General features: G+C 41.4%; 1 protein-coding gene across 1 annotated transcript in view; it reads left to right on the forward strand.

The window, feature by feature from the left end:
* The first annotated feature begins 12242 nt into the window (after positions 1–12242).
* Positions 12243–14965, forward strand: part of STAC (SH3 and cysteine rich domain) — a 74853-nt gene continuing 72130 nt past the window's right edge. Inside the window, exon 1 of the mRNA XM_075495596.1 lies at positions 12243–12359. Coding sequence (XP_075351711.1) covers positions 12243–12359 — 117 coding nt within the window. The remainder of the gene's footprint in view (positions 12360–14965) is intronic.

Here is a 14965-nt window from a genome sequence, read left to right on the forward strand (position 1 = left end):
TTCAGTTTGAATGACAGACCTTCATGCTAGCATCAAGCCAAAAGGGGCCAATGAGTCTATGGTGGATAGGTGTTCGTTTCTAAATAATAGGAAGCAGTTATTTTTCTCGCTTCCATCTAAGGAGGCAGCTAATCAGTGTCCAAACCCTAGCTTTTTCCTAAACATGTTCTGAAACTTCCCTGCAGTCCATTCCTGAGTCCACATGGCGTGAACACAAGCATACAGGTTTTGTGTAGACAAATCACTCTGTAACTCCATGTTCTTTCCTTCCCCACCTTGGGAGGAAGGGAAGATCCTCTGGCCTCAGCTCAAAGGGGCATGCTTACATACATTCAGAACCTGTCACCCAAGAAGCCTTACTGCTGATGGCTCTCTACCAGGTCTGCAATGAGTCTTTAATAAAGGCCAAGACACCAGCAGTGCTCTCACTAAGCAGCAATTCGCCTCCTCCATGTTGGGAAAACCTATCCAGCTGGTTACAACACTGCCTAAGCTGACAACCATGCTTCTCTACATCTCCCAGTAAATCCCAATAGAGATTATAGTGTAGTGGTATTCTCTGAGTGAAAAAAATAGTGGGTTAAATTTGTTGGAGGAGAGCCCTGACAAACTGTTTGTTAGGTAAGGCCCCCAGTATCAAAGGTAGCCTTATGGGGAATATATAAACCATGTACATGTCCAGGACTGATAGTGGAATATGAGTTGATAACTAAGGTGACTAATTAAAGCAGAAACTCCTTGTTTTCTGAACTAACATGTAACATTGAAGGGAATTAATAGGCACCCCTGAGGGTGAAACAGGGACATGGCTTTTAAATTGTGCTGAGATGCGTTGGAATAGTTACACTTCTTTGTGACACAGACTATATAGAAAAAAACAGAAAATAGGAAAGTGTGTGCTAAAAGCAGGGACTGTCCTTTCTGAGTAGGAATGTCTGACAGCTAAGACGAATTGGTTTGGCTTTGTCATTTAAAATAGTAACTGATATTTTGTCAAGTTGCTCCCTCACGGGTAGACTTACAAAATGAGAGCGATGATTCCATTAATTTGTGTCTCTTCTGTGGTCCCAGGTGATGTAGTTAATATAGTTTCTCTAATGTCAAGTTAATGCTTATTCCTCCTTTTGGTGCATTCTTCTGTATATTTGCCCTCAGCTCATATTATACCCTCTGGTAGTAGAGAAGTTGAAAGCTGAGGACGGAGACTTTAGGTGTGATCTAAAGAAAATTATAAGAGCTATCAAAATGAAACTTCCATATGTTTCTTCGGATGCAACTTAGGTTCTGGCTCACCTGCTTTCCAATGCTACTTCATGCTTCTAAACCCATTTGTGTAAATTAACACAGCTTCCTAAATTCAGCTGAACTATGGCTGTTTAACCCAGCTGAATACCAATCAATATCAGGCCAACCCAATACCTGGATGTTTCACAGAATTTTCCCTCTTCTTCCATTTACCTTTGTCTTCACTTCACTTTCCTTTTTTTTTTTTTTTTTTTTGAGTGCTAAATTTTTAAAGGAAAAAAGTCTGAAGAGCGCAGTCCCATAGCATCTTGACTTATGAGTATGACAAGGTATTTCAGCAGGAAACCTTGGGACAAAGTTGCCAAATGCAAACCTGCTCTTGACTTGGATGATGGTCCCCATGAGGCTTGGAGAAATAGCTGGTTCTCAGTCCAGGGAACCTCTAGCAGGAAGATGGAAAGGAACCTAGTAATACTGGTCATCAGAAGATCTCCTAACTCAGCCGTTTCATTTCTTGAATTAGATGAAACAAGCCAAACATGAATGCAGAGAAAACTTATGTTTTCAGGAAGGAATTTCACCTAAACTTGAATTTCTGTTTTAGATATCAATCACAATTGATGAGATTAAATAGTTAACAGAGCAGTTATTGATATTCCTCATGGCTCTAGGAATTTGTGAGTGGTCTTCTCAGAGGTGAAATGAATACTGGTGTAAAACTGTATTTCACAATTAATTTTGTATGTTTCCAGGGATGCTTCTCTCACAATGACTGAAAGAAAAAAATAGCCAGGGTAATTTGGTACAGTCAGATGGTACAAGAAGCACTGGGAAGAGGTACGCATTTGAAAGTAATATACCCCACGATGATTTTTTCCTTTTTTTCATGTCACTTGAAAAAAGACCCCACAGTTAAAACATAGTCAAAATTGATGTTGCTCTCTCAGGCTAACATCGTCATGAGTGAAAACTTCAGGGAAGTTTGGCCGTATTCCATTTTTTCAGTTCCGTGCTCTTTTAGGAATTTTAATTTTTTCTTGGATAATTAGATCTCTGACATTAGACGCATATAATTAACAGGGAAAATGGTTTGCATGCTGACTATAATAGCACTGTCTGATCTGTTTGCCAGATAACTGTTACAGCCTGGTTTTTCAGAATCATTTTATTCCCACAGATAGCAGCAGCCATGCCTAACTGGAACCACCTGGATTTGTTTGCAGGGATGAAATCCTGGGACCTTTACTGATTTCAGCGGTTCCAGGATTTTGCATGCATCCTCAAAATTTCCCTTTAAGATAATCCTCTTTTAAAATATTTATTCTTTTGATAGTTGAATGGGAATGACTCCCGCTTGTCAATAGAATAATAGAACTGAAACTTCATGTGCAAAGTTGTATTGCTCAGGGAAGATGTTTTTTAGAATTGGCACAGAAGGTTTTACTGTAATTTTCAAAATGTGCCTCTTTGGGTGGGAGGGAGATGTGTTCTCTTTAAACTAAAAATTAGCTTTATCTGTCTTTTCTTAACCAAAGTTCAGGACTCAGTCATGGTGTCATTCATGTCTTTTGGAAAATTGTCCCCAAGTCTTTTTTAATAACCTGTTTACCAGCTGCTAAGCAAACAACACCTAACAATAAAGGACTGGAAGAAAAATGGTTGCAGCTGCTTGTTATCATGTATTTTATGCTACTTATAACTTTTTGCATTTAGATCAGATAAAGTTTTTATTCAGCAGAATAAAGCTTTCAATCCTGACTTTTTAAGGAGTAAAAATATGGACATGAGGTGAGTGAAGCCAGCACGAGATTACTTTTATTTTTGTTTTTGAGCATGGGGTCCAGGAGTAATTTTTAGGGGCCTAATAATAAAAAAAACCAATAATAACAAGGAAAATAGACCTAAACTGTTTTGGACCAAAGTGGTGTTAGGATTTTCAGCTAAGTGCTCGATTATGGTCCAACTTTGCTGTCCAGGTCAAAGGAAGGCAGCTTTCACATCTGTGGAAGAAGAGAAAGGTCCATGAAGCATTTTTGAAAAATCCCATGATGATTTGAGCACAGTGTATTTCAGTCCATGGAGAAATGGCTTTTAAGATATATTGCAAGCATCCTTATAACTCCACTGGCTGCAATGGGATTAAAAAAATATCCCAAAGAAGTCAAAACCTTTACCACCTATCTGCAGTTAAAGCATATCATTCACGGCTCTGCACATTCTTTGCTTTTCTATGTGAAAGATAAAAATAGATTTCCTACACAAAGCTCTCATTAGGGGGTCACACAAATACACAGCAGACATTTTTTTCTAAATCAGGTCATTCTCTACACTACTTCTTTTGATGTATGGAGTCCTTACTGCAGCGATCTTTCCCCTATCTTTCCTGAGCATTACTGCCTATTATTGTCTATCATTCAACATGGCTACAATATATGAAGCCATTACTGTGCTAAGTATGCAGCATATGAACATATATGCATATATATAAAAACCCTACCGTTTAGCTTCTACTTTTTTTACTTCAATGTCTTTGTTTAAGCTTTCAGTCTTGAAAATACCATTGTGGTTTCTTTTTTCATTTTTAAAAATATTTTTATACTTCTTCCAGTTTCTAATAATCAGTACAGAAAAGCAGAACTTTGTTTATCATAAGAGAATGGAGGCGGGGGAGCAGGGGGAAAGCAAAGGGAAAATTTTGGTGATAAAATCTTTGAACACAGCCAAATATTGCACAAGTTAGATTTACAGTGCCGCTGGGATTGAGTAGACACACCTCCACTTTTTAAAATTATTATTTGTTTGTTTTACTGTAATACCTAAGACCAGACAGAATGCAAAACCAGCTGCTAGATGCTGTACAAACTCAAAATAGAAGGACAGTATCTAGCCTGAAGAGCTCACAATTTAGATACAAACTTTCTGTGTTTGCAGGAGTTCATATCTGAGGGCTGGTCACATCCCCTTGGAAAGACAATCTCATCTGTTGTTTTCCAGCTTGATACTAGTACTTTCCTTTTCATATTTTCTCATGAATCAAAGTTTTTTTCTGACTGAAGTTGTATCTTCCTAATGTCTGCATCTCTTGAATGTTCTGAGCAAGCGGACTACCAATTCTGCTGGATTTCTTTGTACCTGGGATTCCAAAAGAATGCCCCAGTTTGAAACAATCCCTGACATTATGAGATGATGGCTATCCCTTCTGCCATAAACTGCTGCTTTCTTTTATTGTTAGTCCCCTGAATTTCTATATGTCCAACCACCTGTGCTCAGTTCTGTTAGTTCTGCTTTTGGCTAAATTAAAGAATCCCAAATATTAGTCCTCTCTAGGAATTTGTAGTAACTTGCTTTTCCTCCAGATTTCAGCCACCCTGATGCTCATTGCTCAGCAGTCTCTCCTTTCCTCATGGTCCAGTAAAAGAGACTAATAAGACACAAAAGTATTACGGACTACAAAATGAAAATAGAATTTTAAAATCGTACAGAGATATATTAGCTAAATCATCATTCATGTAACTTTGTCTCGGTTATCTTATCAAAATCAATTTGACCAATTATATGGATAAATCTACAAGATACTTCATTACTCTGCTTACTCAAAGACTGAAACCATAGAGCTCAGTTATTAGGCATTTGAATTTGAGATAACCCATTCTATGGAAACAGCAGGAGAGGTCCAGCTCTTACTGGGTCTGGTGTGCAGTCCCTTTCTGCCTGAACACTTCAGACATTTTGAGGCATCAGAAGGACAATTATAGAGTGGTATTACTGCAGGTGGTATGACTAACAAACATAAGGAAACCTTAAGTGATTTTTTTCTTAAATCCAATGAAGAATAGAAATAGTTATGAACGTGGAAGGTAAAGGCACTCATACGTTAGACAGTTTTCCCCTCATTTTTCTTTTATTTCTCTTCTTTTCTGACGTTGGTAGTTCTAAAAATCTTTACTATGTTTGCTAGTGAAATCATTTGCTCTTGCAGCTGAGCTTGACCCCTTTGAATAATAAGAGGCAGTGATATGTACTTATCAAAAGAAGCAATGACTCCAGAATGCGCTCTGTTGAGATTTCAAATGGAAGTAAGTGATCCTATTCTTTCCTATTGCTTTAAGCAACAATATATAACAATTGTATGCACTGGAGCACTTTAAAAAATGGATGTTATTTCTGTGAAAAAATCTGGTTGGAAAGGTTCTCAACTACAATGCTTAGTGGTTTTATCACTGCTTGTAGACTTAACAGTGAGATCTGATTTTTTATATGTAAATTGACCTGAATCCTTTTAAAAAGGTATTGATTATATTTGATAGGCTCATAGGATAGTGATAGTCTTGTCTTTACCAAGATGACAAACTTATCTTCCTATTGTAATTTTGCACTGGATTCTAAGGCTTTTTATTGCTTTAAATAAAATTATACAAATCATTATAGATAACCTCTTGCAGTGTTTTTAAGGTTTACCTTTATTTTTTGCTCAATTCAAATTTTACTTCCCATTTTTATTTTGAAACTGGTAACTATGTAGAGAGGTAACAACTGAGATACCATCAATATCTTTCAAATTTTGCATGTTATCAAGATTCAAGGAACAAAACCAACCTATTTGGGCTGTAAGATATTCACTTTCCCATCAGATTTAGAATAAGCTGAACATTTATTTTCTTTATTCTTGTTTAAGAGCTGTAATAGATCATTATAAGAAGTTATATAATTGTGGACAACCTTCATCATACACGCTTCTATTCCAGTTGACACATGCACTAAACTGATAGAGTGGAATGTTAATCTAGATAATGATAATTTCTGATACTTCTACAAAGCTTTTCATCCTATAGGGTCCGAAGGCATTTAAAAGATTTGCTGTGCATAACTGAGTTCTACCACACCCTCTAGAAAAGCCTCAGTTTCCTGACAAAGGTCATTAGCACACTGAGAAATCCTTTTTTCTTCAGAAGCAAAATATGATAGCACAACTGTTGCAGGTTTGCAGTTGACAGTGAGGTTCATTTTGCATTCAGCATGCATGTTTGTGCCTAAATATTACAGTGACAGGCACGCTGTAACTACCTAAGACAGGAAATACTGTGCACTCACAGCCTTTTAAAAATTGGTGCATAGCCGTAATATATCTGTATGGAAAAAAATGCATATACATATCCTTGTGTTCACCACCAGCTATGCTGGGAATGTTTGCCAGATCTTATTTTGGATTCTATTTACAGTCTAAGCAAAACATTGCTCTCAATGCATTTTCACTGACATTAGTTAAGAAATAGCTCATGATGACGGTATTCAATACCAGGGTGAATGGAGAAAACAGGAACCTGAGACAAATCCAATGAAGCCCTGCAAGCTGTAATACCCAGCTCATGCCTGGAAAGGCTAACAACTGGACAAAGGAATTTAAGGGACAATTCAGGTCAAGGAAGGTCTAGGAAAGCAAGAGGCGATTGAAAGCTCCCTTCTATCAAAAGCCTTTCAGAAAAAAAAATAAGCCCAAGATCCAGGGTGGTGACCCTGTGGGGGATTCTTCCCACCCTACCCTGGAAAAGGCTGAGGAAAAGAGGTAGACAGAGCTGGCTGAGATGGGATGATTATATGAGACCCTTCTGAGAGATACTGAGAGCCATCCCAAAGAATCTTAATGACTATCCAAGGAAACAGAAGTGAGGTTAAAGCAGAGTGCAGAAAGAATGGAGCAGGTTATGTTAATTATCATATCTTTGTTATCTCTTTAAATATTTGGAGCATGGGTACCCTGAAAGGATTTAGTACATGGCTAAATCACCACTGTAGCAACCCGTTGAACTGGTTCAGGGCATGCCTGCTACAGTCATATTGGACCGAGTCAGTAAATGGTTATTAAATGGCAGGAATTTCTAGGAGCATCTGTGAGTCGCAGGAAATGGTGCTACTGATTCCACGGGCCTCTTCTTTTTATATCGCATTCTTATAAAAAGTGAGAAGGAATCATATTGCCAGCAGAGATGTAAAATCAGGTCGGGACTGTCGCTGGTTATTTAAAGGTATTGCAATGCTTTTTGTAAGACTGAACATATTACATGCTGTATCTTGGCTAAATTCCATCTTTCATAATTACATCCTCTTCTCCCCTTCTCAAACATTTCTTGCTGTCACAAGAGGATGCAGCATTCTTTTTTCTCCTGGTCTAGATGTCTGGTAGCAGCGTTTCAATCTCATCATGATCTCTCTGAAAGACAGATTCAAGTTGCCCAAGATGCAGTGTGATCTCTGCATCACTCCCGGTAGCATTGCTGTGGATTGAGAGAAAGAGGGTTTTGAAATTAATACTCAGGCAGAGGTTCCATTTTTCTCCATGCTTAAGTACAAGCACAAATCTGTTGGTTTGGCTTCCTCCACCGTTACTCGTTTGCTACAGTATAATCACTCCCTGGAGCAGTGGGAGGTTTAATACTTTAACTCTAAAAAGTACTTTGAGATCATTTTAGTCAAAATGCAAACCACCAGTATCCCATTAGTACTGGGAATGCTTTCAAAACATTGATCAGCTTGTGCTTCCAGCTTGATGAGGTGGTGATTGTAGCCCTTAGATGGCATTTTGATAAGCAGAGTCCGGGGGGGGGGGGGGTTACTATGTTAGCTGCTCAATGAACTGTCAAGATTGTACTGAAAGCAAACAAGGGGGGTGTGACTATAAACAAAAAAAAGCCACCTGATACTATTTTAATATCATTTTCTCTATGGGTACAATGCTTGCTGGTGAGAAGTGCCCACAAGCCTGTTACTTGGAAACACAGGCAGATACTCCACTAGAGCAATGGCCTGGTCTTTGCAGTCTAGTAGCCAGCTGTGGGCGACAGTGAGTATTTGAGAGCAGAGCCTACTGAAGACGTCCACCAGTACATCTGGCCAAATGCACCATGTAAATTCCCAAAAGTAAAATTCCCATCTCAAATGGTACTAGATGGGCATCCTGTTGCCAGTTTCCACAAAGACAGAATTGAATTGACTAAGAAATAAAGCTACTATTCTCACCTGGAACACAAATGCAATTGAGGGACTTGGGGAGAGGCTGATCAAGCCTGTGCAAGTGCCACAGCAAGTGCCAGAAGTACAACCTTTTTTCTGTGTCTAATAGTTTTCTGTGGCACTCAGTCTGCATCCTCTTGGAAGCTGGACTCTCAGTAGACTTAATTCCTCTTTCCTTTGAGGGCTCTGCTTTGGTGGCAACAGCCTGATTCCTCACTGCTATGTACATTTCTAGAGAGGGGTACATAGTGGTTTAAACCAGTGCCATTTATCAGTAGTATCGACTCTATATGCTCCTTTATACCCTCTTTGCTCAGAAGAAGTGATACGGTTTATGCACCAGGCAGTGAATAATGACAACTGTAGCTCCCTCTCTCCTTTTTACTTCTTATTTTTCTCTAGTAAATACATAGGATCTAAAAGGGAATAACATCTTCTGATAAGTACTGATTTCATATCTTTCTTTTGGTGAAATCCAGCTCTACTCATGTACCCCTTCTGCAGAAAGATGCTCAAATATTTCAGAGGAATGTCTGTACCGGAAGAAGGTGAAAGAACGTGGCATGGGCCAAAACCTCTACATCAGCTTAATCTTGCCACCGTGGAGCTCTACAGCAGGTAGGACTTGGCAGTACAGCAGTGTGTATATGTTCCTGGTGCCAGGAGCCTCTGGGATGCTCTTATTGTGCGGGTTGCAGCCAGAGCTTAGGAGGAACTGCTGGAGCCCCGGTGCAGAGGAGTGCTCTGCATCACACGCTGTAACCTTTGTGTGTGTGGCCAGAGAGCAGGAGGGAGGGAGGACAGACAAGGCGTAGGACCCATACAGTCAGCCTCAGACCACCCAGCAGGGGAATGCTTGGTGGTGAATCCAGGCAAAATTCAAGTGCCTTTACACAGTGCAACAACTTCAGCTGGGGGCTGAGAATCGACTCTCATGTTTTATGCATCCAAATTGCCTTTCCCCACTCCAGAAATCTACACTCATTTCTTCACTAGAGAATCTGTTCGATTTCCTCTTGTTTAGCACTGTGCGGCAGTGCTCACATTTCCGCCAAGTACCTTCACTTGGAGACTGATCGGCAGTAATCACAAGTCCAACTTCTCAGGAGTGAAGCGTGGGAGAGAGAGGGAGATGTAGGTTCATCTAATTTGATCAGTCTGTTTTGTTATACCGAATGTTTGATTTTCAATAGCCAGCTCCTGTGGAAAGAAATAAAAATATAAGAAATCCAGCTTCTTTTCCTTTTTGCTTTTTTGGTAAGATTTTAGGTTTGACTCATCTTTCCCAGGCTAATTGTCAGGAAACTGACAGATCAGTCGTGGTTGACAAGTGAGTAATTGGGAGAAGAGAGGGAGTGCAGCAGGTGTTAGTACTAATTTGGTAAAACAACAAAAAAAAAAAAGAGTAGAGAGTGGTATGATAGTCACTTACACAGTCATGACGTTACAAGCTTTTCATACAAAATGTGTGCAGGATTTTACAACACTTAGAGCATTAACTATTAACCAGCCACTCCAGGTCCATTTTAAACATGACCTACAAGTTCACCAGAAGAAGATGTTTTTGAGCCTCTTAACAGGAAAGACTGGTTCACAACACTGCTGGGGAACTGGACAAAAATTAGTTTCATGATTCTCACCTGTCACATTGCTGGGCACAGAGAACAGTCCTTGCAGAGGGCAGACCCCATGCCCTGGCCCTGACTGGGCTGTGCTAGGCTGGACCATCAGGGAAGGATACCACTGCCAGACCTAGAGCGTTCAATTGCTGTCGCTCTGCCAAGATCTCCATTGCCCACAGCTGCCCTAATTCTCCCAAACTGTGACTCTGCCCAGTCCCCACTCTTTGCTAAGAGGCTGATTATACAGCAAAGCCCAAATCTCACTTGCTGAGTGGAAGAAATCAGCTTTGCACCTTGAGAATTCCTCCGGCTCTGAAGAGAACAGTCTAAGACGCTGCTGTATTTTAGAAATCAAACCCTTGGAAATAAATTCTTTTACTTACCTGCCAAATCTGCCCCTCCGAGCTCTGTATTTCCTTGCTTCAATCTCAATTGTCACTGACACTGCCTCAACAGCAACCAGTGCTCTCTTTTTGATCTCTGTAATAGTGTTAGCGACTACAGGCCAAATGATAGGTTCTACTGGCAGACTCCTAAAATGCACTTTTGCTCCAAAGTAGTTGTACAAATAGCATTGCAGCATTTCATATTCATTGTCTGCTAAAGATTTCAGTATCTTATATGCTCTGTTTCAAAGAAATAAAGCTTTTTTTCCCCATCTAACTGCCAGTCCTGAAAATTCACCATGGATTCAAAGAAAAGCTGATTTTTTTCCTGGTTTCTGCATAGTTATTAAGAATACAGAGGCTGCAGGGCAACTTCTGCTCCGGCTTTCATCCGTATAACCCCTACTATCTTGAAAACTTGCCTTCACTTTCGCGCATAGATTATTTGAGGTGGAGGGAGCCTGCAAGGCAGCTCCAGGTAGCAGTTTTGTTTCTAAGGGGTGGGACTGGAAGGGAATCTGATACCCTCTCCCAGAGCTACAAGGTACTGAAGCTCCTCTCTGACTCAGACCTCAGCAAATCACCTCCAAACACCTGTACCTCCAGTACAGATCAACTGCGCAACCGTTTTTTTCTTCTCACTTTCCAGGATGTAAGTATTGCTTATTGGAAACATGTTTGGGTTGCTTTTTTCTGTTTTCTTTAAATGAAAGAGGCATCTCCACCAACCATATGGAGTGGCTGCCTCTCTGCAAAGCATCTGTCTGGTGGGGAGCGCATCCATTCAACCTTTCACAATACGGACCTTAATTCAGCAGGGAAGAGAGCTGACAGGCATCTTTGCAGCAGGTTTAAATCAGAGGTAAAAACCCAAGCAATATAAAGCAAACTGAGCCAGCCAGCAAAGTCATGCTGACCTTCTGCCGGTATTACTGCAGCCCCAAGCATGACTTCAGGTGCTGCATCCTTGGGAATGACAGCACTGGGGGAAGCCAGCAGGCCCTTCCCGGCTGCCTCTGGTCTGTTGCTGCCCGATGGAGTGTTATCACTATGACAACCTACAGGTATAGGATGTGCGCTGTAGCGGGAGCTCCAGCTGACCCTGATTATGCACGCACGGCTCAGAGCTGGGCTTCCCTGCCCAGGAGGGGAGCAAAGAACACATAGATCCACAGGTGACTCTTCCCCTGACTCCTGTCCTGACGCTTGCTAGCAAGTTTGGGATATGAGGCAAGGTGGGAGCTTTAGAGGCACTGGGTAGCTAGGATTTTAAATAATCTTCTCTGGGACAAGGTAAGGGACGACTCGTTTTTCTCCTCTGTTTCTAGAGTCCTTCAGGAAAGGTCTCGTAAGAATATAAAGCTGCCCTTCAAACTCTGCCTTCTCCAGCCTGTTAAAAGGTAAAATGCTTCCAAACCTCATATACCCTGCCTGCCTCTCTGTGTGGATGTGTGTGTGTGTGTGTGTGTGCATGCGCGCATTACTTTCTTTCACTACTATGACAGCACATGCTCCTCCAAAGCTATTCACAGCATTAGAAATACAACTCCTCCCTCCAGTGCCCCGCGTGTGTGCGCGTGGCTCGGGCTTTCTGCTTCAGCTCACTCCCTTCTGATCGCAGGGCTGACGGTCACGACTCTGCTCCACACCTCCAGGCTTCACACGGAGGGGAGGAGGATCGGGGAAAACACAGAAGCAGGCACACAACTGACCTACAGAGCCATCAATAACTTACTTTCCTCGCAGCAGAATTGCATAGGGGAGGGGAGGAAGGAAGGAGGGAGAGGAGAAAGAGGGGGAGGAGGAGGAGGAGAAGGAAAAAAAGAAAATCCAGAGAATTCTAGTCTTGCACATGTAGTGAAACCGAGCGGTCGGAGTTCATTTGCTCTAGAAGAGCAGAGAAGAAAGAGGACATTAAATGAAAAAAAGCAAGAAAGGTCTGTAGCTTTTTTCCTCATAGTAGCAGTGTTTTAGAGGTAAAATGATTCCTCCGAGCAGCACGACTGAAGTCAGCGTGGATAGTGTGGAGAAAGAGAATGAAGTGGAGAGCACAGAGCAGCCCCCCTCTCCAGCATCAACTACCAGCCAGGAATCAAAGGTACTCAGAGAATGAGATCTTTCTTCTTTTTTTTTTTTTTTTACTCTTTCTTTGTTTTGAAGAGAGATGTGTTGCTTTGATTTTTATTTGGACCCCTGTGCCAGGATCAGCGGTAGAGTGCTATGAGCTACCTCTGATTGCGGTGCCTGCTCTGACACTCCTACTTCTGAATTTTCCCTGTCACCTGGGCAGCTCAGGAGTCTGAACTGGGAAAATACCTGCCTTTTGAGATGTTTGGGTTTGGGGATTTTTGCTTGTGTTTTCTCCTCCTTATTACAGTAAGGGCCTGGGGGAGTGGTGGGGCTCAGGGAGGGGATCGATGCCAATATGTGTTGTTAGCTATTTTCACACCAAGCAAGAGATCTCTTAAAGGGTTTTGTTCATGGTTGGAAAGACTGATTTTTCTCACAGGTTCAGAGAAGAGAATTTTGCCTGGGGGCTTGGGGTGTTTCACCTGCCTTACCTTCTCTGGCAGACCCATCAGTGAACTTTCACTGTTTAACGAGCCAGCAGTTGAAACAGGATGTAAGTGACAGTTTTGGCACAATAATCCTTATGTACACCACCCAGAAAAGGATTTTTTTTCACAGCCTTTTATTTATTTATTAATTTTTAAATGTGATTCAGTTTACCTTACTAAAAACCAACTTCCAGCTCAAATGGCACAGCCTCTGAATTTTTAACTGACTTGTATATGAAAAGTTTTTCTGCCTACCAGTATGTTACTTGGAAGATAGAGAGGTAAAGGGAGAAAAGTAGTAACCTTACATAATGAATGTTCTTTGCAGTTTACCTGGATAATGTGCTTTTACTGTTCCTCTATTACTTACTTATGATTGATAACATGCTAGCACTTGACAGATCTTCCTGTGAACTTCATAGTGCTGCTGTGTGCTGTGTAAACATGTAAAAACAGGGAGGTCCTTGTCACTAGGAGCTTACAGCTGGGTAGAGCCTTAGGAGATACTGTATGAGCAAAACAGCTGCTTGACAGGGAAGGTTTGTGCTGGCCTGAGTTTAAAGGCAGTGGCTGCCTGGGTCTAACGTAGGAAGACTGCTACGTTATTCTGCAGTTCTAGCTAGGTTTCTGGAGAGTGAGATGAAATTATCTGTCTGTGTGGGTAGAGTTCTGACGTGGGCTTTGAGATTTTTTTTTTTTTTTATTAGATGCTGTACTCCAAGGAGGAGAGCTAAGGTATTCCCTATGTAAAACAGCCCCTTTAAAAGAAAAGAGCTCTCCTAGCAGCAATAGCATACACTATTCACTAGGCACATTCAGCACTACTGGGACACTGCTACAGTATTCCTGGTTAATGGGAAATGAAAAGTAAATGGGTTATTGGTTTAACCCCAGGCTCTAAAAGGATCCGGTTGATCAGTACCTAAATCTCCCCATCCCCCCCGCCCCCCCCCCCCGCCCCCCCCCACCCCCCGACCACTTGTCTGGAATAGCTGAATGGTTATTTGGCCAGTGGGAAGCTCAGCCCCCCAGGTGAGGTCCCAAAAGTAACTGGAACCTTCACTGCGCTGCCAGCACCAGCAACTCATGTGCTGGGCTGCGCACAGGGCCTGGATGGCTGTGTGCTCCCCATGCTCCCAGCTGTGGTCCTCACCCAGTGCCGGGCAAGTGGTTATGGAGTTTGAGGTGCCACTCACATGGTCAGGCATTTCATTACAGTGGTGCTTGAGGGACTTTCCCACTTGGTCACAGAGTGCTGTGCCCAAAACAAACTGACCAGCATGAATCCTAAACTGAGAGAAAGTGAGGTGCTGCATGAAGGGTTCCTTCTTGCTGTTTGTGCATCCATGCTCTTGCAAGGATGACAACAGGAATTAGGCACATCTGGCCAGAGAACAAATAGACTACAAACTGGTTTATAATCAAACGTTATTATCATCAATGTTTCCCGTCTTGTGAGCATTTGAAACACTACACTGGAATAGGCAAAAGCTATGACTGTGCACTTGATGCCATTACTTGCATACAGATATTTTTAGTAAACATATAATCTGCCTATTTACATTTTAGAACTGCAAATATGATCAGAAAACATGCTGTATTGTGGACGTAGATGGAGTCAAAAGAACCTTCTGATCACTGGGGTAATGAGATAAGCTTTCTTTTTTTGGTCCTAGTAAACAGCAGGATGGAAAAATTCTCAATGATTTCATAAAGATGTTGTTTGTGCTATTTTTTTTTTTCTAAGAGAATTGATGTACTTCAAAAGCTAAAGACTTTGACAAAGGCATGTCAGGGTGTGCCAAAGGCCTGTGTGCAAGCTTTTATCCCACAGTTTCCCCTGCTGAGGGAGCTATCCTGTCATTCACAGAGGGCTAAGCTTTCTTCAGGTTAGGTTGCATAGGTTAACAAGTTCATGTCTGCTGCAGTTACTGCAGAACAGTTTGTGCAGTATCTGATTACCCCACAATGACTTGTTTCTGTGGCAAAACACTATTATGACTCCAAATATAGGAACAGAAACAACATGGATAATAGCAACCTTCAAAATGCATTTGAAAACATTTCAGCGGAAAAACAGTTTTGAAAAACTAATGTAGAACTAATGTAGCAAGCTTACTTCCAGTCCTGTGTAATCGTAGATAAC

This window comes from Mycteria americana, chromosome 2, assembly GCF_035582795.1.
Source record: "Mycteria americana isolate JAX WOST 10 ecotype Jacksonville Zoo and Gardens chromosome 2, USCA_MyAme_1.0, whole genome shotgun sequence".
In the NCBI taxonomy this organism is placed as follows: domain Eukaryota; kingdom Metazoa; phylum Chordata; class Aves; order Ciconiiformes; family Ciconiidae; genus Mycteria; species Mycteria americana.